Below are 23,006 nucleotides of genomic sequence, written 5' to 3'. Positions count from 1 at the left end.
TTTCTGATTCCGAAGAAGAACAAGGGGCTTCGGCCCAATTTGGATCTTCAGACTGTTAATCAATCTTTTCCTCAAAATGGAGAAATTTAAAATGCTCACTTTGGCTCAGGTCTTGTCTGCCCTAGACCAAGGAGACTAGATGGTGGGGTTGGACCTGCAGGATGCGTATTTTCACATTCCCATCCTGCCAGCCACATATGTTACCTGCGGTTCAAGGTAGGCCGCGAGCACTTTCAGTTTACTGTGCTCTCCTTCGGTCTTACCAGTGCCCCTCGGGTGTTCAGCAAGGTGATGGCGGTGATTGCATCTCATCTGTGCAGGTTAGGGGTGTCAGTCTTCCCCTTTCTCGACGACTGGCTGTTGAAGGCGTTCTCACCCCAGGCAGTCGTCTCCCACCTTCAGACTACGGCAAACCTCCTGCATTCGCTGGGGTTCTCTATAAACGTGCTGAAGTCACACCTGACTCCTCAGACGCTCCCTTTCATCGGAGCTGTTCTGGACACAGTGCAGTTTCGGGCTTATCCTCCCAAGCAGCGAGTCCAGGATATTCAGGTTATGATTACGATATTTCAGCCTCTATCCTGGATTTCGATGAGGTTGACTCTGAGGGTGTTGAGTCTCATGGCCTCCTCATCCACCCTTCCTGAGTGTAAGGATGAAGAAACACAACTTGCGTTAGGAGACTGTATTACAATGGGGCGCTCCCCTACCACCACGCAGGCCTTACCCGCCTCACCATGCCTGCCATCTGCCGCTCTTAGTAGGGCAACCCTACTCCACCCTGACGAAGGAGCTATCTCACTTATCTCATGGAATATAGCTTGTTTTAAAACGGAAAAGGGCATTTTGGTGTGGAACTCAGAGCAGCTACTCCCTCTATGGCAGGCAGAGCTAAAAGGGGCCTAATAACATTAATTGCCAATCCTCACTCAATTGACAAAATAGTATTTGTCAATAGCTCAAATTATTTCCATATTATTGTAGCCAGGGGACGAAAAAGTCCTGACTTAGTATTAATACATTTCTATAATAATAACTTTTTAAACTTAGTAGAGGCAGTTGAAGAGCTGGGGTACACTTTGGAGGACCTACTATCTAATTACACCAGACGGACATCTATTATTTGGGCTGGGGATTTTAACTCCTACATTTGCCATTACAGAGATCATAAAGTATGTGGGGTCACTGATGAACAGGGTCATTCTTTGACTCATTTTTACCATCATAACTTTGGCAATGCTCTAAATAGTCTATTGATGACACTGGGCATGGAAATCGTCAATCCAAAATGCAGTATCTCGGGCAGGGGGCTCCTCATGTATTGACTTTATTTTGTTCCCCATGGCCTCTCGGAGAAATGTTAAGAACTTTGAGGTCATACAGTCTGCATTTAGTGATCACTCCTTCCTGCATTTCACATTTAGCTGGCACTTACCCAAAAAACAGGGCCCCAATTGCTTACTTAAATCTACACTAGCCAGGAAAAACAGGTACACCCTAAAATGGCCGAACATAGATCCCATAAAGTTATCACCCAAAATAGTGTCCTCCTCCTATAAGGAGATCTCCCTATGTTTAAATTTAACTTCCACTGCTAACCAAACTAAGGAAGAGTTTAACACGATTCTAACTTCCATAAAGGGACATCTTACTTGCCAAATATCTCAAAAAACACCCTTTAGACAAAAATGGTTTGGGGAAAACTGCTCACAGGCACTAGCGGATCTACATAAAGCACTTAAATCGCAACCTAAAGATCAAATTCTTATTAGAACTCTTAGGCTCGCTTATAAATCCGCAAGGCGGGAAAGGAAAAGGAAGATTACCAAGGAAGACTAGGAAAATCTGAGAGCAGCATCTATTTCCAAGGACAGCAAATCTTACTGGAAAATATTTAATAGTCCTCTTTTCCAGGAGGAGAGCGGGCCTTACTTGGACCTCCATATTGATGAGGCCATGTGGATAAATCACTTCCAAAAAATCTTTCAGGAACAACCAGGCAATATCACAGAGATATCCAAACAACACTTGAGGACCCAACTAGCATTGGAGTTCTCCATAGATGAAGTAGAACTTGCATTAATTCAATCCCCAGCATTGAAGACACCCGGGCCAGGTGGGGTCCCATTAGATGTTTTTTATAACTAATAAACCTCTCTGGCTACCAGTCCTCACATCTGCAATCTGAAAGAGACACGTTAGTGATAGATTCCTTACCTTAGAATATTCCCCAGGTGTCAGTCTGGATCCGGAAAGTTTTCTGCTTAGCAGTACCCCTGCGCGCCAGTAGGTGGCGCCGTGCGGCTCCTCGCCCGTCACCGGCGTCATTCACGCCGGAATGACGTCACGAAGGCTACTTAGGCGCCATCCATGCACGCTGATGTCAGTTCTTTCTTTTTTCGTGCCGAAAGTGCAGATCCGGATTGAGCACGTACCCCTGTCAATTTTTTACCACTTTTTTGAGACTTTTGTCTCCTTCTCTTGTCTTCTGGTGCACGTAGGGGTGCCCGGCTTTAAGTCTTGTGGGTCCTGCCGCCGTAATATGTTGGTGGCGGACCCCCATGATGTCTGCCTCTACTGCCTGGAGACTGACCATGACTCCCGAGATTGTCGGGACTGCCGTGCCATGCCCCCGAAGGCCTTGCGGGAGCGGCTCCGGAAGTTGCTGGAGGTCCGACACTCCTCTCACCGCCGCTCCGGGTCTAGGGGCCGTTCGCGGGACCGGAGCCGTCGCTCCTCGGACTCTAGGTCTTCACCTTCAGATTCCGGTAAGCGACGCCATAAGAAGAAGTTGAAGAAGCGTGTTCGCTCTCCGACGTCCCCCGTCGCTCCCCGGAGGCGGACGAGGGGGACAGGGGCTCCACCCCTGCGGCTCCTCCGGAGCCTTGGACTTCCACGGCCTACCTGCTATTCCCGGGTCCGTCGGTGACTCCCGAACAGATGCAAGAGTTTCTTGCTGCCATGGACCGCAGGTTTAGGCCTCGGGCGCGCGCGCCTGCGGGCCCCGTGGTCCCGTGTCCAGATCCTGTTGACCCGGCGGCACCGGCCCCGGAGCCACTGAATCCAGCGCCCGCAGCTCCGGTGCCACAAGGTGTAGCACCGCTGGCTCCGGCCCCGGCGCTGCCCTTGGCTCCGGCCCCAGTGCCGCCCCTGGCTCTGCCACAGGCCCCACACTAGGTGCCATTTATCCCGCCCCTGCCCAGGTTCTCGGACTATTTTGTTCCGACCTGGGATTCTCATTGGGATGCGGTTCCGGGTCGGCCCCGGCCAGCGCTGCTAGCCCCCTCTCCGGCTCCAGTCCTGCTGCCGCGGCTGGCTCCTTCTACCCCGGAGCCGGATGAGGACTGGGACGGCTCCATGGACCCCCTTGCGCAGCAGTGTGAGCAGGATTGGGTGGATGACCTTCAAGATGCAGGTGAACTTGATGTGTCTTCTGACCCGGGCTTTCCTCCCCTCTGCCTACTATGGAGGAGGGCGCTTACTACTCTATGGTGCTGCGTCAAGCCGCGGAGGCTCTCCATCTCGACCTCCCTACGGTGGCTCTTAAGACCAACCGCCTTACGGAGGTGCTCCAGACGGCGTCTACGTCGTCGGAGCTGCTGCTCCCTTTCACTGAGGCCCTTACCGAAGTCCTCTTGGGCACTTGGTTGCGGCCGGCCTCGGGGGCACCGGTGGATAAGAACGTCGCTAGGCGTCATCGCCCGGCGCCTGGTGACCCTGCCTTCTTGACCACTCACCCCACGCCTGAGAGCCTGGTCATTCAGGCCTCGACGTCGCAGAGTGCCTTTCCCACGGCTCCGCCGGATAAGGACTCTAAGAAGCTGCACCAATATGGCAAGAGGTTGTTCTCCTCGGCCAGCTTGGGGTTGCGGTTAGTTAATACCGCCTGCTTGTTGGGCCCTTACTCCCACGCCGTGTGGGATACGGTAGCAGAGGACCTGCCTCAGTGCTCTGAAGAGGTCCAGGCCGTCCTTTCCTAAGCGATTACAGAGGGCAAGGATGCGGCGAAGTTTGCCATCAGGTGTGGTCTGGACCCAGCAGATTCCTTGGGCAGGGTGATTTCCACGACGGTGGCATTGCGGCGCCACGCCTGGTTGCGTTCCACTGGCTTCTCACCCGATGTCCAGAGCTCGCTCATGGACATGCCCTTTGATGGCTCCCGCCTCTTTGGTGATAAGGCTGACAATGCCCTGGAGCGCTTTAAAGACTCTCGTGCCACGGCCAAGTCTTTGGGTCTTTCCTCGAAAAACCCTGCCACGACGGGGTTTCGTTCCTTCCGTGGCCAGGGCAGGGGTACCCAGGCGCGCTCTTCCAGCAAGCCTGTGCAGAACCAGCCTCAGCAAGGCCGCGGACGTGGGTTCCAAAGGGGTGGGTCTGGTAACCAGTGTGCGGGGCAGTCCACTTCCACCCCTGCTGCTTCCGCCTCGAAACATTCCTGATCCGAGCTTCAGGGGGCACCCCACGCCAGTGGGTGGCAGGGTTCACCTCCACCACTGGTGCGAGATTACGTCGGACAAGTGGGTGCTGCAGATAATCTGCCATGGTTACTCGCTCCCCTTTCTGTCCTCCCCTCCAGCCATGCCACCTCGGTACCACCGCATGTCGGGGGATAATTTGGCTCTTCTCCGTCAGGAAGTCACGGCCCTCCTGGCCAAGGGGTCATTGAGTACGTTCCCGATCAGGAAGTCTGGAGTGGTTGCCATTCCCACTACTTTCTGGTCCCCAAGAAAGACAAGGGGGGCCTGCGCCCCATCTTGGACCTCCGGGATGTCAATCGCTTCCTCCAGAAGGACAAGTTCAAGATGCTGACTCTGGCTCAGGTCCTGTCTGCCCTGGACCCTGGAGACTGGATGGTAGCGTTGGACATGCAGGACGCTTATTTTCACATTCCCGTCCTGCCGGCCCACCGGCGTTACCTGCGGGTCACGGTAGGCCAGGATGCGTCCCTTCTGGTTTGGGGAGGCCACATGGGAGAAGCGGAGATCAGAAGCCTCTGGTCTCCAGCGGAGTCCCGGCTCCATATCAACCTTCTGGAGCTGCGGGTAATCTGGCTCGCACTGAAGGCATTCCTTCCCTCTGTCCGGGGAGGTGTAGTGCAGGTGTTAACGGACAACACCACCGCCATGTGGTATAGCAACAAACAGGGCGGGGTGGGGTTGTGGACCCTATGTCAGGAGGCTCTGAGCCTCTGGACGTGGCCGGGACATCAAGGCATTACCTTGGTGGTTCAACACCTGGCAGGTTCTCTGAACGCCAGGGCGGACAAACTCAGCCGCCGGTGCATGGTGGATCACGAGTGCCGTCTAAACCTGAACGTGGCACAAGGTCTTTTTCTGTGATGGGGAGAGCCTTGGTTAGATTTATTCGCCACCAAAGAGAACGCGCAATGTCATCAGTTCTGCGCGTTGGAATTTCCAAGGCGGCACTCGCTCGTAGACGCTTTTCGTCTCGAGTGGAGCTGCGGTCTGTTGTTCTCCTTTCCACCTATACCACTTCAGCCCAGAGTGCGGAAGAAGATCAGGCGCGACCGTGCCCAAGTTATTCTTGTGGCTCTGGACTGGGCTTGAAGAGTATGGTATCCCGAGCTACTCAGTATGAGCATCGATCCCCCGATCCGTCTGCCTCTTCGGTAGGATCTTCTGCCGCAGCAGCAGGGGACGGTCCTCCACCCGAACCTGTCCAGCCTCCACCTTCATGCTTGGGGATTGAGCGGCGACAGTTGACACCTTTCGATCTTCCTCCCGAAGTCTGTGATGTCATCCTGGCAGCCAGGCTTCCCTCCACTAAAACGGTGTACGCCTGTAGGTGGAACAGATTTGTGGCATGGTGCACAGCTAAGACTGTGGATCCTCTTTCAGCCCCTCTTTCTGAGGTTCTTATGTTCGTTCTCTCTTTGGCCCAGCAGGGCACTGCTCTGGGCACTCTTAAAGGTTATCTTTCGGCCATCTCTGCCTTTCTACGGCTTCCAGATCAGCCTTCTCTTTTTAAGTCCCCGGTTGTTAACCGTTTTCTGAAGGGCATTACGCATATGTTCCCACCTGTGCCCTTCATAATGCCTCAGTGGGACTTGAATCTTGTCTTGACTTTTCTGATGGGCGCTCCCTTTCAGCCCCTTCATAACTGTCCCTTACGTCATCTTACTCTCAAGACGGCTTTCCTGGTAGCTATCACCTCTGCCAGGAGAGTGAGTGAGCTCCAGGCTCTTTCTTCCAAACCTCCTTTCCTTTCTGTTCATCCGGACAAGGTGGTTCTGAGGACACGTCCTTCTTTCTTGCCAAAGGTTGTCATACCCTTCCACATCGGGCAGACCATCACTTTGCCCACCTTTTTTCCGCCTCCGCCTCCGCGTCCTTCAAGGAAAGAGGAGTGGCTTCACCGTGTGGACCCAAAACGTGCGCTCATATTCTATCTGCAGCGTACACAGCAGTTCCGGGTGGATGATCAGCTCTTTGTTGGCTACGTGGGCGCCAAAAGAGGTCGGGCGGTGCACAAACGGACCATCTCCCGGTGGGTCATTCTGTGCATCAAAGCCTGGTACTCCTTGGCCAAGAAGGACCCTCCTGTGGGACTGTATGCCCATTCGACCAGGGCAACTGCAGCCACTACTGCCTTGGGACGCGGTGTCCCCTTGTAGGATACTTGTCAGGCAGCTACGTGGGCCTCGCTGCACACGTTTACCAAGCACTACTGTCTTGACAGTGAGGTCCGGAGAGACGGCTTCTTTGGCCGTTCTGTGCTCCGTGACTTTCTGGTGTAATCTTGTTCGCCGACCCACCACCAGGGTTGGTATTGCTGGGACATCTATTCTAAGGTAAGGAATCTATCACTAACGTGTCTCTTTCAGATGCACAAGTTACTACTTGTGTAACGATATATCTGTAAGAGACATTAGTTAGCGATAGATTCCTTACCGCCCCACCCATCCTCCCCGTTCTATGACCTGATTACTAGAGTTAAGGTCATCCCCTTTTAGGGCCCTAGTTTTATGCACCGAAGGTCAGTTTCTCGCATGAGTCTGCGTTTCGGCGCGGAAAGTTGTGTACAGAACTGACGTCCGCGCGCATGGGTGGCGCCTAAGTAGGCTCCGTGATGTCATCCCGGTGCGCACAACGCCAGTGACTGGCGCAGAGCCACACGGCGCCACCTACTGGCGCGCAGGGGTACTGCTAATCAGAAAACTTTCCGGATCCAGAATGATGCCTGGGGAATATTCTAAGGTAAGGAATCTATCACTAACTAATGTCTCTTACAGATATATCGTTACACAAGTAGTAACTTGTGCTTTAACGCCATAGCAAAACTCGGCCCTCTGAGATCCTGGAGATAGTCCGTCATAGTCCCAATCCATAAGAAGGGGAGTGGTGCAGACCCAGCCAATTACCGCCCAATTTCTTTGCTGGATAACACAGCAAAGTTAATGGGAATTTTGCTGCTGAACAGGGTGGGGGAGTGGGCATCTGAGAACAAAATCCTTGCTGAAGCCCAGTATGGCTTCAAGATGGGGAGAGGCACAATAGATCAGTGCCTCAAACTCGCCCTGATTGCCGCAAAATACTCAGTCGCCAAACAGGAGCAGCTATTTTGGGCATTTATGAATTTGTGTGCGGCATTTGACTGCGTGAGCCACAATAAATTGTGGTCGATCATGGAGTCTCTGGCCGTGGACCCACCCTTTATCTTATTAATCAGAGACCTGTACAGACAAGAATAGGCAGTAGTCTGGTATGGGGGAAAAAAGGGGATTGTACAAAACCTTTTAGGATTGATGAAGGGGTGAGACGGGGCTGTGTGCTTGCCACCTTTCTCTTCTCCCTTTATACAAACAAACTCTCTGAAGCCCTGATTGAAAAATGGAAGGACGTCCCAGTGGTAGGTTCCCATCCTCTACCCGTCATGCTTTACGTCCTTCTAGCCAGAACCCCAATGGCCTTACAGCTTTTGATTGTGACATACTCCCGATACATGGCAGACCTAGGCCTACATGTTAATAAAACAAAAACGTACGTGATGGCAATGGGCAGGTTCAAGAAGCAGAAAGTAACAGGCTTTCACATTAACGGCAGAAGACTGGATAGAGTGGACAATTTCATGCCCCTGGGAATTTTTTTAGACGATAAATGAAATGGTCCACTATGGTGAGGAACAGGCTACTCTTGATGTCCAAAAGTATAGCGGGTATTTGGAAGTTTGCAGCAAAAATAGGGAATAAACCAGTGAAAGAAATGTTTGAAATGTATCAATCAAAAACAAGATCCATAGCTACATATGATGAGGCTGTTTAAGGAATTGCAGATATTAACTCCTTACAAGCAATAGAAGATACATTTTTAAAAAAACTACTCGCGACCCCTACATCGTGCTCAAGCATTTTAATCCATAAGGAATTAGACTTCCTGTTTATTTCTGATACCCTGAAACTTGGTCCCCTTATAGCCTGGCTTTCAGTTTGGAAAAAGGAATCGATCCCTTTGAACCAATTAGTGCTAAGGGACATCTTAAATCTGGACCGTGCTTCTTCGATTCGCTGGCTAGCTTACGTGAAACAGTCCTTCACAGAACTAGACCTAGAGCATTTGTTCAACTCACCGTCCGAGTGCACATCCTTTTCTAAATCGAGTCTAAAAGAACTCTTTTATAACAAATACAACTCATAGAGGTGGCAACAAAATCAAAACAATATCACTGTGACTTCATACGTTGCATCACCTATTCCAAGCAGCGGTCATTTGTCCTACATTTCATTTGTCACGAACAACAGTCACCGTTTTGTATTAACCAGATTTAGACTGAATTATATACCATTAATGGCTGCTTATCTGGCACAAGTATTTTCTATAAACCAGTTATCATTCTGCCCTTGTGACGGCCTTTCCCCCCAATCTATCTCGCATCTTTTATTTTTTTGTTCATTTTGCATGGCAGAGAGGAAAACATTCATCACCTACTATTGTTTTTTTTTGTATCCAGTCACACAAACAAGCCCTTGAAACTTTCCGATTATTGGAAACCCCGTACTTATGTTTTATGCTTGCTAACTTTATGCTCGCCGTTCTTAAAATCAGAAAAATGCACTTTAACCCTTATTGGGCACATTTTTAGAATCTGTGCAATCACCTACCAGCGGGGGAAAGCCGTTTTATGTATATGGTTGTATGATCAATAAAGCTGATCCATTGTTTTATATGATGTATATTACACCACAATGATTTTATGTGCTTTTTATGCATTTATCTAAATGCAAAATAAAGATGTGTGATGATCATGAATTTCCAGTGGGCCCTACACTTTACTATGGCCAATTTTTTTAGGGAGTGTCAAATCAAACAAAAGCCTCACTATAAGGTGCCCATGTTGAATCTTGGCACCATGCGAAGTAAGAAACCCTCTCTCTGCCCAGAGTCACCCGAAGTTGTGCGCGACTCCAAAGGCGTACTGACTGTCAGTATAAATATTGACAACCAGTCCTTCAATCAATTCGCAAGCTCGTATTAGGGCAACAAGCTCTGCAGCTTGGGCTGACTGATAGGGAACTCGTGATGTCTCAACTACCATATGCAGCGTAGTAATAGCATATGAAGCAGTTGCAGTGCCAACTGGTAATTTAAAGCAAGATCCATCGACATATAGTTCCCCTTGAGGGTCAGATAAGGGAACATCAGTCAAGTCTACCAATCCTTTCATCTCTTCCTCCGTCCGGAAAATACAATTATGTGTATCAATCATATCACTCTCAGAAGGGAGGGGAAGTAACATGGCTGGATTCAAAGTGGCACATTGTTTGACCGTGATGTGTTTTGCAAACAATGTCAATTCATAGCCAGTTAGACGTGCACTGGTGAGGTGCTGTGTCTTTGTCTTATTCAAAAGTGTATCTTAAGCATGGGGGTACCATGACTCTGAGCTCACTGTCAAGCACGAGTCCAGCAGATTGTCTTATTGAGGCAGTCACAGCCGCGACCGCTCTTAGACAGCTCGGGAGGGCTCTTGCAACTGGGTCAAGAACAGCAGAGAAATAAGCACATGACCTTTGCTTATCTCCGAATTTCTGTGTTAAAATAGAAATCGCGCAACCAGCCATCTCATGAATATATAATACTTAGGATTTGGTGTAGTTGGGGATACCAAGCAGTGGAGCCGAACAAAGCGCAGTTTTTAGTTGCTCAAAAGACTGGTGACATTCAGAAGTCTAAGGTAAAGGCACATGCACTTCTTTTGTGATTAATGCAAGCAGGGGCTTAATTAATAGGGAATAGTTAGGTATCCACTGATGTCAGTAGGAAGTGATACCTATAAAGGCGCGTACATCTTTTTGGGTTTGTGGAACTGGCATTTGAACAATGGTACTTATACGCTCCGGGGTCAACCTTCTGCCCTCCTTCGACAGTAGGAGACCTAAGTAGGTGACCTCCTGTCGACAATACTGACATTTTGAAAGGGATACTCTATGGCCTTACTGAGCTAAATGCAACAACAATTTAACTGTACTGTCTCTGCAACCTTGTTCTGTATCTGAAGCGATGAGCAAGTCATCGACATACTATAGCAATACATTACCTGTGGGGAGCGACAAGGAATCCAACTGACCTTTCAATGCGTGACTATAGATACTCGGTCTCTCTGTAGAGCCTTGAGGAGCGCAACAGAACTTAAAATGTCTACCAGCTAGGGTGAACCAAAACAGATATCTGCTATCAGGATGAATAGGAATACTGGACAACGCATTTTTCAAATCAATGACAGAAAATAATTTCGCTGAAGAGGGAATCATTGTCAAAAGAGTAGTGATGTCAGGAACCACTGAAACTGGGGAATCACTATTTTATTAACTTCACACAAGTCAATCACAAAACGATAAACAATTTCATGGTCATCAAGAGAATCTGAGGGCGTCCTCTTAAGAATCTACCAGATACATCATTACCGAAGGTAATTAACTTGTACGATAGGGCTATTACAAATATTAGCTGTTGTCTCCTCAACCACTCCCTTCTTAATCAAATCCTGCACAATTTGCAATAAGGCTCGCTCTCCTGCCTGCAGTATTTTATATTGAGGGATGTGAGGTACTTAACACGGATTGAAACAGGCGATATCTGCAACAATCCTACTTCTGTGTCGCCTGTGCCCCCAGAGTGGATGGCACATCTTTAAATTCGAAAGGGAGGGGCACATCTTTGGACAGACAGTGCTTAGCACACACCACATCTGGACCCATTGTCATATAGACACCTGCTGGGGAACAATAAATCATAGCATGCAGTTTTTTAAACAAATCCAAACCCATCAAATTCTCACCACAGTTAGATGTCAGCAAAAATGGCGACTCCACAGTGAAAGAACCGATAGTCAATACAAAGGGTCTTGAAATGGGGCTTACAACCGGTACACCAGAAAAACCTACCGAAACATTATTATGGCCGGACAGAGCTGCCCCAGGGACCATAATTCTAGAAACAGAACCTTTTGTCGCACCAGTGTCCACTAAAAATTCCTTAGTCGAACCTTGCAGTTCTGCTGCTACATAAGGACCACGCTAGTCCACAGGTATCGGAACTAGCCCCCCACTCTGTCCCTGGCTGTCCTAGCTGTAAGGTATTCCTGTCACTTCATCCACATCATAGTCATCATGGTAGTAATGTCCATCCCGAGGGTCATCAAAGTAATTATTATCAGAACAACCCTGTGAGGCTGCAGGGTCCTGTCTGCCTCACCAGCTCTACGACCCCTTCCACGAGAACCTAATCCTCTAGGGACCACGACCTTCAGCAAAAGCACAGGACCCTCGCTACGCCAATATCCCTCCTCTTTACAATACGCACAACTGATTTGGACCCAGGGGCATAGCCTTTGGCTGCCTACTAGTGCGTGGAAGCTGTCGTGCCAAACCAACACGTCCTTTACCATTCCCTCTAAAAGCCTTTGTCTTCAAATCCTTATGCTTTTTCTCTGTCCTCTCCTTTTCCTCATTATCCCTATGCTCATAGTACTGTGCCATATTCAAAATAACAGAAGGCAAAGAGGTGGACCAGGTGCCTTCGGAAGCCTGTAATTGAGTCGCAATCTCAGGAAGCAAATTATAAACAAATCTTTTAACAAACAACCGAACACCTCCCTCAACAGACAGAACCTGCCCACTGTAATCCAGGAATATATCTTAAAACCAAGTAAAAAAATCAGACACACTCATCTTTCTTTTGTCGACAAGCCGTTAACTTGTCCAAATCAACCTTCCTTGGTGGAATAAGAGAATGCATATACGTACTGATACGGCCTGGCAAAGCAAGTATGTCTGCTCTAGGCTTATCACCTGGCTTCCGTTCCTGATCCCATACTTTAATTTGGTCCCACGTACCCCCCAACTATGCAAGATTGTCTTGAGTATGAACCTGTCTCCAAATATCATCCGGAACAAGAAGACTAAAAAACATTTCAATATCAGCCATAGTCATCACAGTGGAGGAGGCAGCTTCAGTCAATTCTTTATATTATGCAGTTGGATTCTTCCTAGGATCAGGCAAATGAGTCTTAAGAGATAACACTTCACTCCGTTTCCATGGAGTGTAAACCCATTGTTCCTGAAATCGAGTCGCTTCTCTGGCCCTTATAACATTACCGCAGCCATCATGCAATTCTAGTAATTCTGGGTGGTATATAGGATGAACCACCCGCATCGGAAACTGATTCACAGTCTTGACTGTTCTCATGCAATCTTCCCTTATAGGCTATTATTGTAGTGACGTTACTGAAAACTTGTTCTGGGCTCAAGTCACTACATTTTAGGCGCTTCAGATTCAAAACACAGCTGCCCAAGACCAATCAAAGTCGCCTACATGTGCTTAAGAGGATGCTGCTGTATAAATGGCACAAAATCTCGCATTGTTCCCCGAACATCCTGCACACTGTAAATGGGATTACGAACCCACTGGGTAGCCTGATTAGCTATTACCCTTTTCTCTTCATCTCCCACATCAGATTGTACTAATGGCCCCAAACGTTCCTTAAATTTCGTCCAGTCTCAATCCTCAAATCCACTTACTAGTGTCCCACTACTCCGTAATGTCGGGGGATTAAAAAACAGAGTGGGAGTAGCAAATGAAGTAACAAGCACTAACGTCGCTGCTGGCTGTGTCACAGGTGTAAGAGCTGGTAAAAGGGATGCTGAAACAATAGGTGTGGCAGGAGTACTAACAGTCATGGTTGCCACAGACGGCGAGGACAAGGAAAGGAGGTGCCGTGACCAAAGCAGTCTGATCAACAGTAGCCGGAGCAGAAACATCAGGGACAGAAGGAACGGGTGGCTGGGACTGTGAGGCAATAGCGAGATATATCCTCTACGAGGCATATGGAAGTGGGGATCAAGTATCTAATAATTCTTCCACAAAAGTATAATTTTCTTCTTAGGCCACATAAGATTTATCAATCTGTAATCGAAATCTTCTATTTTCACATTCAATACCCTTCTCCTTCTTTTCCCTGTCATATGCTACGGCCTTCTGAGTCAACATCTGCATTCTGCTTTCATTCACCTCTGTTTAACTGCTTTTTGCCACGTTCCAAGGGAATCAAACATAGACTTTATACTTCTTTTCTTAAACAACGTTTCATGTAAATACTCGATCTTTTGCTCATCAAAAGTGGCCGGCAAAAGCCACTACAACTTGGCATTGTCCCTCGTATATTTGTGCCATTGCGTACTAAACATAATAGGGCCAAGGCCATGCTTCACATACATATCAAAATTCAGAGTGCCTTCTGGAGGCGCCAGCTGACTTTCCTGCAGTCGTACATCAGCAGAACAACAACAACAGCACAAAGAAACCAGTTTACTTATTCCAGGCATTCTCAAAAGAAAACAAATTCACTGCTTCACCCATAATCGGTCCTCGGACCGTTCCAAATACAAACTAAAATGGTACCATATCCACAAAGAACCAAAACAAACTCACCTGATGTATGCAGGTCAAACAAATTTATTCTCCACTGCCGACTCTTCAGACCAAACGGTCAGATCCCAGTGTTTCGCTGTTCAGGACCCCAGTCAGGATGACCTCTGAGCGAGGCACTGTCCGGCAGGACAGAAGGGGCACCTGCGAGTACAGGAACTCTCTTGTGCAGGGTTCCCTGATCCATCCGTCCGACCTGACAATAGCCTCAACCTCCCGACCCGACAATAGCCTCAACCTCCCGACCCGTCCTCAGGAGGGGATGGGTCACTCACCCAATGGATTCCCTGTTTGGGCCTCAACTGAAGGAAGTGACCCAATTAGGGTCACCCGGGTCACTCACGACTACCTCTCAGCCTTCCATACAAATGAAGAGTCAGTCAGACAGTAGACAGTACAAACTAATATATTTATTCCGATACACTCGAGCGGAGCCCAGTCTGCCCAGTCTCTTAGGATTGCTGCAGAGCAAACATGGTGATACATCATGTATGATTCAGAACCAATGAAGGCATGCCACAATTGAATTTCCCAGGCAGATGCAGCTACACAAAGAAGTACAGAAGGATAAGTTTCGATCCTGAGGCCGGACACACACTACTACTCAAGGTCGCTCCTGTCTGTGCCCCCCTGCTAGACTAGTGGGTGAAGGTCTTTATCTAGTGGGAAAGGTATACGCTAATAAGAACAGTGGATTCATGGAGAAAAAGCAGGGCCCAACCTTGGAGAAACAAGACTTACCTAAAGATGCTTTTTCAGGAAGGGAAATATTAGTTTCGATCATGGTTCAAAATGGTGGCTAAACATAAAATGGTGCCGCGAATGCTAACTTACATAGAACAATACATAATCAACACAGCGAAATTTTTTTTACTCTAACCTAAAAGTCTTCTCTCTTGCTTCATTGAATGTCATCTGTGTACCTGGGCCTAGTTTCCTTACACAATCTCTGTTGCCACACTTGTTTCAAAATGCTTCACATGAAAACTCGGAGTGTACAGCACAACTAGTGCCTTTTGAATGCAAGGGTAGGTTTTGTGGCCCAAGCATATGGGATGCAAGCCACTGCAAAACAAGCCTGTCCCTCCTCCTTCAGGCTGTAATAGAGAATTTGCGGAAAAAGGACAAGGGTGTATATTAAGAAAGAAGAGGAAGGGGGCACAAAAGCTGAAGAATATTACCAGGTCTTAGCTGTGCTGTCACAGACAAGATAGTGTCTGCGATCGCTGGGTTGGAGTTGCAGCTTGGATCCAGCCACCCCCCAAGTGATCTATACATGTGTTTTCCTGTTCATCGAGGCCAGACTTCATAGAGGACATGACCTATGATAGTCATAAACAGTCACTCTGAGGTTCATTTGTTGAAAGTTGTGGAAATACCTAGTGGAACTCTCAAGCTTTTTATGGCTATGCCCCCAGCTGCCTTCCTAGCTCCTCCTAGTTCTGATTTTCCTAATACAAGGAATTGGTGACGTTAGTTAAATCCTAAAATGAGATAATGGGTAGTAATTGCAAGAAGGGCATAATTATAACAGGTATTAGCCAGTTCACTTAGAGTTAAACACTACAACTCAAATTATTTTAAGTCAGTCACAAACGTCAAGAAACAAAAAGATAATTAGAGATCTGTTGCCGAAGTCTTCAAACAATCAATTACTCCCTTACAATATTCATTGCAGTACTCATATTATTCCTGTTTTTCAGTTTGAACCCACTGGTTTAACTTCAAGAACAGTTGTTATGTTAACAGCCACAAAAACCTCAAAGTTAGTGTCAGGAGCCTTGTCATTAGGAATAAACCTTGACACCCCCAAAAAACATTGTAGGAAAGAAGCCACTGACTGTTACTGCTTTTTATCCAAGCCAATGAATTATCTGGGAGAGATTGACAGATTCAAAGAAGAAGAATCCCAAATTATCAGACCCAAACTTTGAGGTCCTAATTCACCATGAACACAGTACTGTGTTAACAAGCCCCAAAGGTCTTTTGTGAGGATCCCTGGGAGGAATTTTTGAATATGGTACTGGCATGATTCAAAGCCTACTTTGGGCCAGGAGTGACATCAGGTTTTGAACAGACTATAGCAAGTCCATATTCCTGAATGGCCTGATAAATATTTCATCATTACTGGATGGGGATCAGGGAATCTTAATTAATTTCTGTGAGAAGCTGACTTCTGTACTTTGAAGCAACAGAAGTCTGCATTAATCTGTACACCAGCTGACCTTGTAAAACTCAGAGCTAATGACTTGTATTACAGAATGGAAAAATTAAAAATAATGTGCATTTTTCAACTGTCTATGTCTTGCTCTGTTGCCAACTCCTCTGATAGTTTTCGCTCTTGTCAAAGGCGATTTTATAATATCTTACGTTATGTATGCCTCTCCGTCCTCCTCCTTAGAGATGCTGAAAATTCAAGGTTTTATTTTAAAAAATGTTAACTAGTGGTGAGTAAAGTCTGTAAAGTTGAAAAATATAGCCAAGGAAGAGCCCAACACTGGTGTTTGTAGGCTGCAGAGAGTTTGCTGCTGCTGCTTCTTCCACATGACGTTTTCACTATTTGTTCTGCAGCGTAATACTTTAAATATTTTTCATAGTTGATTTTAGTTTTCAGGTTTTGATGTGGTTACTTTGTGTGGTTCAACTACTGGTGTCTGTTTTCTTCTGACCACCATCACTACTTTGTCAAAGTGTGCAAAGCACAATTCCTTAATGTATTTTAGAACTGTCTGACCTTTTGCTACCTCCTCTTGTCTATGGATTCGATAATATTCCAGACTCAATCAGGTTTTAAATAAGGCTACTAATTTTTTTTATGTGGTCTTGATATTTCACTATGTCTTTTAGTCACCAACCTGGAGGCTCCCCTCCCATACCTAGATAAGATTTTCAGGATGTAGACCTCTGCTCTGCTTCATTCAGTGGCCGTCCCAACCTGCCACAGGTGAGCCCATTACTGACTCAATGGTGCTCTGTGAGGGAAATGCCACCTTCTAATCAAGTGACAGAGTTTCCCCATTGTTGCATCTAATCAATGTACAGCTCAAACTTTGTTTCTAAAATCAGTGGCTCACAATGAGGTCTTCCCCCATAGACTCTGCACTTGTCTTATGAGATTGAGGGGAATTGCCTTAATCAAAGCACACTCCAAGCTTTCTGGATTTCAAGTGTTACCAGGCTTATAGTGCTGAACCCAGTCTCATAAGAATCTAAAAGTTCATTAGGGACATATTTCTTTTTATTCCAAGTCCCTCTGGCTCTTAAGCATTGAATGCATGAAGCGGGAGGGTGATGTCAAAGTATTTATAAATTAGAGCAAGCCTTGCATCAGTCCTGTCTTCACCTTTGCCGACTGTATTTTCTTCGTCAAGTTATGGAACTATATTTTTCCCAAAATCTAATCATGCTTAACGGAGTTGCGAACAAACTCTGTGGACCTCTGCTACGCCACCCTACGCCACCCGCCTCCACCCCTCCTATATTAACAATGAATTCTACATGACTTAAAAATTAAATGAAAACCACTTACCTGGCATGCGGTGTCCCCGGGCTGCCCTCCTCCTCTTCCTCACCTTCTGGGTAATTCTTTGAAAAAACTGTACATGCGCATTTCTTGTGAGAAATGCGCTTGCGCAGGCGTGCACGCATGCACAATTTTCTCAAAGAATTACCCAGATGGCGAGGAGGAGGGCAGCCCGGGGATGCTGTATGCCAGGTCGGTGTTTTTAATTTAATTTTAAGTCATGTAGAATCAATTATTAATATAGGGGGGAAGGAGGCTTGGGCTGGCCAACTCCGCTCCGCTGTGAGTGTCCAGAGCTTTGCCTTCTCTGCATTCTCAGCGGAAAGCGGAAGAGGCAAATCTCCGCACACTCCGCGGGCGGAAGTCTCCACCCGGGTTTAATCATTCTGTGAGTTTCAAAAACTATTGAGTTGCTTTTGGAAATGTATGGCTTCTTTTGGAATGCATGGCTTTCAAATGGCCAGGATCCCATTTAGAAGGTGTTGTAACTAATTACCTAAGTTTCTATTTAAACGTCAATAATTCAAGTTGTATTATCCTTTTATGTTGACATCACCGAGTTCAGATGACAAACAAATGTGAAAATTGCATAGCCTTTCCAAAAGGTTCTGAATAATGGTTGGCATTTACCCTTTGTTTTCTTCAGAGAGCTGTGGATGTTATGTCCGTCATACCCAAACGGTGTAATGATATGATGAATGTTGGACGGCTACAAGGATTCGATGTAAGTTGTAAATGGGATTTTTCCAATTCACAAAAATGTTTTTTTAAGACCAGGCTTGCCTTTTCTGAAATGGGTTTGAATGCATCATCTTAAAAAATATAAAGCAAAATTGTCCCATATTAGCTGTAGGTGAAAATTCTGATCAGTACTTGTAATCACAGATGCCTCACCTTTTCAATGTTAAGGATACATACAGCCTTTGATGTTAGTCAAAGATGAGGACGTCATCTGCTATTTGTACTTAACCTCCAAGCATGCTCAGATTTCTGTGACAAGATTTCCTTTATGGACTATGAGAGAGCATGAACCAAAGCTGTAGGTCAGTAAACACAAGAAGCTAGATTGTTCATGAACTTAGTCCCAGGCTCTCTCTCCATCCAAGTCTCATTGCTGGTCTAGGTTACATTCTTCGGGTAAGTTCCAGATGAAGTTAAAAACACAAGTTGTAGGAAAATAGAATCTGCTTTTATGGTCACCCCCACTTTTTGCTGGTGTCATTTTGTTTTCTGACTAGTCTGACTGGGACCCTGCTAATCAGGACCCCAGTCACTGTGCTCTCTCCCTAAATTAGACTATGGTAAGTTCTTTGGTACCTTCCTAATTGGCTACTGGTGTACCCTTCTAAGTCCCTAGTATATGGTACTAAGGTACCCAGTGCATAGGTACACCAGGGGTCTTCCATGGACTGCAGCATGTATCATGCCATCCATTAGAGACCACTCAAACTGTGACTAAAGGCCTGCCATTGCAGCCTGTGTGAGCTGGTGCTAGCACCACTCACAACAGATGTACATTTCCTTATATCTGAGGTCACTGCACTTAAAACCTATAAGTCACCCCTAAGGTAGTCTGTTTCGATCCTGAAGGCAAGGTGCTTGGTTATCAGTGTGAGGGTGCACGGCATGAACAGGGCACCTCCTACAAACCTAGGAGTCCATTCTATAGGCTTTGTAAGTGTGGTCATCCATTTTACACATATAGTGGACATCGAGTCAATTACGAAATGTCTAACTATATATTGGCTGCACCAAAACCGGTCATGTTTGGTATCAAACATGTTGGACTCGTACCCCAACACCGCTTCCAGTGTTGGAAGTATGATCCCATGTACTGGGGGGGGGGGGTACCCATAGGGAGCCCCTTGTATTCCCGGTACCAGCCTTTCAGGCTCCAACAGCAAGCTAGTGCTGCTGCTGACCACAAACACGATTCTGCCCTCCTGCTGCTGAGCCAAGCTAGAGCAGGGGAAGGTAGAACAATAGGTTTCCTGTCACATGGAGGTGTAGACAGTACACTTGGCAGGTCTTAGTGTATTGGGCTGGGGTGGGGGCGCTTGCCAGCGCCACCAGAGTGCTTTGAAGGGTACATTTGGTGCTCTCCTTGCATACTCGGTTGAAACCAGTTCAGGGAGCTGTTGGCTCCAGCTCTGGCGCGAAACTGGACAAAGGACATGGGATGATTATCCCATCTGTCCGGCCACTCCTTTGGGAGGGACCCCTGAATCGTCCCAACTCTTTCTTTGTGTGTACTTAAGGGCTTACCTGTGGGTGGCTCTTCAGATTCATTGTTGGCCAAGATTCAGATCCTAAGTCACTTCATCTTCAACCGTCTGGGCATGTTGGACTTCGTTGGACTTCTCTGTGGGAAGTAAGACCGCATCTGGAAGACTCTTGTTGCTCCTGGTTTCGCCTTCCTGCCAGTCTTCTGCGTTGTCTGTGCTTGTGCTCCGTCCGTCTTCTTCTCCAGGCCTGGGGCATCAAAGACACCCAAAGGAATCACCCTTGGGGAGAAGGAGTCACTCCCCTGCATCTGCAGGCACCGCAGCTAAGCTGACAAGTCTGCTGCTCCTGACGTCCTACGGACTTCAATGTCTTCTGGGAAGGGTCCTTCTTCTTGGAAACTGCAACTGCGACTTCCCCCTTGACTTGTATGGAGTAGGCAGTCGTGACTCCACTCTGCACACAGACTCCGTCAGGTTCCTGGGTACTTATCTTAGGTGGTTCCTTGGGTCTCCAGCTCTTCTAAGTCTTCTGGGTCCAGTCTCGACTGCGGTCGCAGTTTGCATTCCACTTTATTAGTATGTGGTTTGGTCTCCCCCTGGAGACCATTGTGTATTTGTGCTACTTACCTGTTTATTATTGAAGTATTGTGTGAATTGTGATTATATCTCCAGGTAGGAGACATACCAATGTGTTACTGAGTGATTATAATAAATAGTTTTATACCTACACTTTGTGGTTCTTTTTCACTTAACCTGCACTATATTTATTTATTTATAAAGTTTTATATAGCACAAACTAGACCCGTTGAGGGTATCAGAGCACTTTACAAACGTTACATCAAAAGAAAATGAGAGAACTAGTCACATGGATATGAGTAGCTAACAGGAGATCATAAATGTTGTCGGTTCTCGTTAAAGGTCCGGAGTGTGTTAGTCATTCTCGCTTAGAGTTCATCACGGATCCAGGTAGGTGAGCAGTGTCTGGTTGGTATCTAACTCGCACCAGAGCTGAGAGCAGGAGATAGTTTTATTCATTAGAAGTAGTTTAACGTATTTTTTGAAGGAGGTGGTTGAGGGGTTCATTCTTATTGCCGGGGGCAGGCCGTTCCAGATCCTAGGTGCTAGGCCAGAGAAGGTGCGTGTGTAGGTTTTTGTTTCCCTAAGTTTTGTGGTTTCAATAGCAAGGTGTTCTTCTCATAGTTTTGCTTCTGCCTGATAATTCCAGTTTATTGGCTAGATACTTCGGTGTGTTGAAGTGCAGAACTTTGTGTGTCATGCAGGCAATTTTTAGAGTGATCTTGACTCATAGGGGATCCAGTTCAGTGCCTTTAGATCAGGGATGATGTGGTTGTTCTTTTTGGAGCCTGTGACGAGTCTTGCAGCCCCGTTGAGTGAGGCTCTTAGAGGAGCCAGTCTGGATCTCGGCAAGCCACATAGGGTTGTATTTCCATTGTCTGTTCTTGGTATAACTAGAGCTTGAACTGCAGTTTTTAGGTTGTAGATGAAGAAGGGTTTTAGTTTTTGGAGAATGTTCATATGCAAGTTAGCTCCTTCGGTGGCTGTGCTTATGTGTTACCTCATGGTGAGATTCTTTTTGAGTATTATTTACAGCGATCTTGTGGAATCAATAATGTGAGGTTTGCAGTTGAAGGCTGTTAAGTGTTTCATCCAGTTTTCTATGTTGCCGTGTCCTTGTGGTGGGGAGATTAGGAGAAAGTCTGTTTTGAGCGCATTGAGTTTGAGGTGGTTTTTTGTCATCCAGATGTGGGTTTTTTGTATATGTGATTAGTACTGGTAACCCAAGCTGCTTTACACTCCTTCCGGACTAAGCCTGAAGGCTGCTTTCCACAGCTACCACTTAGAGATATTTCTATAATTGTCTAAGACCACTAAAATCCCCACAAGTGTTGTCTGGATTAGTGCAGGGTGCACCATATACTAAGCCAGCTTCCTACACAAGTCTAGAAGCAAGCACACTTCCTGCCACTCCTGATCCAGGGAGAGGTTGTGCAGTCAGTGTTCTAAGGATTCAGCTCCACCACCATCGTCCAATTCTGAATACATTCCACAGTTGGAGCTAATGTGTCACAATTTTTCTTAGCTCTCATTGACTCCTCAGCAGGTAAAGCCTTTGAGGAGGAGATTTTGCTAATTTTGTCAGAAGATTCTAGGTCCCTATGGAGCGTTGTCAGCCCTCCATATATGTCATCCTATGCCTGAAAGCTTATTTATACAGATGTCTACCAGCAAGGTAAACCCTAAAAACTTCAGTTCAGTTCAAAGTGCATCTGATACAGACTGTTAGTTGTAGATTTCTTATCTTAGAATTTCCTCCAGGTTCCCCAGGAGATTTTTTCTTCAGCAGTACCCCTGCGCATCGTTAGGGGACATTGGTTGGCTCCGCATCTGTCGTGGGCGTTGGTATGACGTAGTGGGACCTACATAGACACTGCCCATGTGGCTGACGTCAGTTTTTTTTTTTTCCATGCCAGCCTAGCTCAGATCCAGAGAGCTATTCTAGCCACTTTTTGGGTAACTTTTTTTTTGACTTTTTGTCGATTACTATTTTGAGTCGTAGATTCCTGGTTTCGTCGAGGATGTCCCAGTGTAGGTACGGCTTCAAGCCCTGCGGTCCCTGCCACCAGATGAAGGCCTTGACAGATCCGCACCTCGTGTTCCTCTGTTGTCTGGAGCGCGACCACGACCGAAGTCGTGCTCCGAGTTCCGGGCCATGAACCTAAAGGCTTTGCGGGAGTGGTCCCAAAGGCTGCTGGATGCCCGGCGCTCGGCTCTGCGTCGCTCTCGATCGAGGAGAAGGTCTCGAATGGTGGCGGAGCCCACACTCCTCACACTTGAAGCCGTCGGGGAGATCCTTGTGTAAGTCAGGGAAGCACAAGAAGAAGTCGAAGAAGCGAAGGCTTTCTTTGACTTCTCCCTGTTGGTCAACCAACGTGACGTGGGATTCCGAGCGTCATTACTTGAAGTCTCCGGAGCCTACTTCTGAGACAGATCTGCGCCTTCCTCCCTTTCCAGGAGCCTGAGCGGCTCCTGCCCAGATCCAGAAGATGAATGAGGCCTTATACCTAAATTGTTGGCAGCCCTGCTTCACCGGCACTCATCCAGGCCCTGCGGAGTCGGTCATGGGCCCTCGACCTTAGATGCCAGCGGCTCCGGCCCCGGCTTCGTAGGGTATCTGTGGATCCAGGTCTTGATCCTGATCTATTCTGGTAGATCTCAATCCTACTAGCGTCGACCGTGATCCTGGTTGGATCTGACTCCTTCCTAATTTCCGAAGTGTACACGGACCGATGTAGA

The 23,006-nt window shown here is 47.1% G+C and overlaps 1 protein-coding gene across 2 annotated transcripts in view; it reads left to right on the top strand.

The window, feature by feature from the left end:
- Nucleotides 1–23,006, top strand: part of TRIO (trio Rho guanine nucleotide exchange factor) — a 4,621,980-nt gene that overhangs the window by 3,644,574 nt on the left and 954,400 nt on the right. For both annotated transcript variants that reach the window (XM_085606120.1, XM_085606121.1), the window contains exon 45: nucleotides 18,113–18,190. In XM_085606120.1, coding sequence (XP_085462246.1) covers nucleotides 18,113–18,190 — 78 coding nt within the window. The remainder of the gene's footprint in view (nucleotides 1–18,112; nucleotides 18,191–23,006) is intronic.

This window comes from Triturus cristatus, chromosome 5_1, assembly GCF_964204655.1.
Source record: "Triturus cristatus chromosome 5_1, aTriCri1.1, whole genome shotgun sequence".
Taxonomy (NCBI): Eukaryota; Metazoa; Chordata; class Amphibia; order Caudata; family Salamandridae; genus Triturus; species Triturus cristatus.
This window is presented reverse-complemented; position numbering and strand designations above follow the sequence as displayed.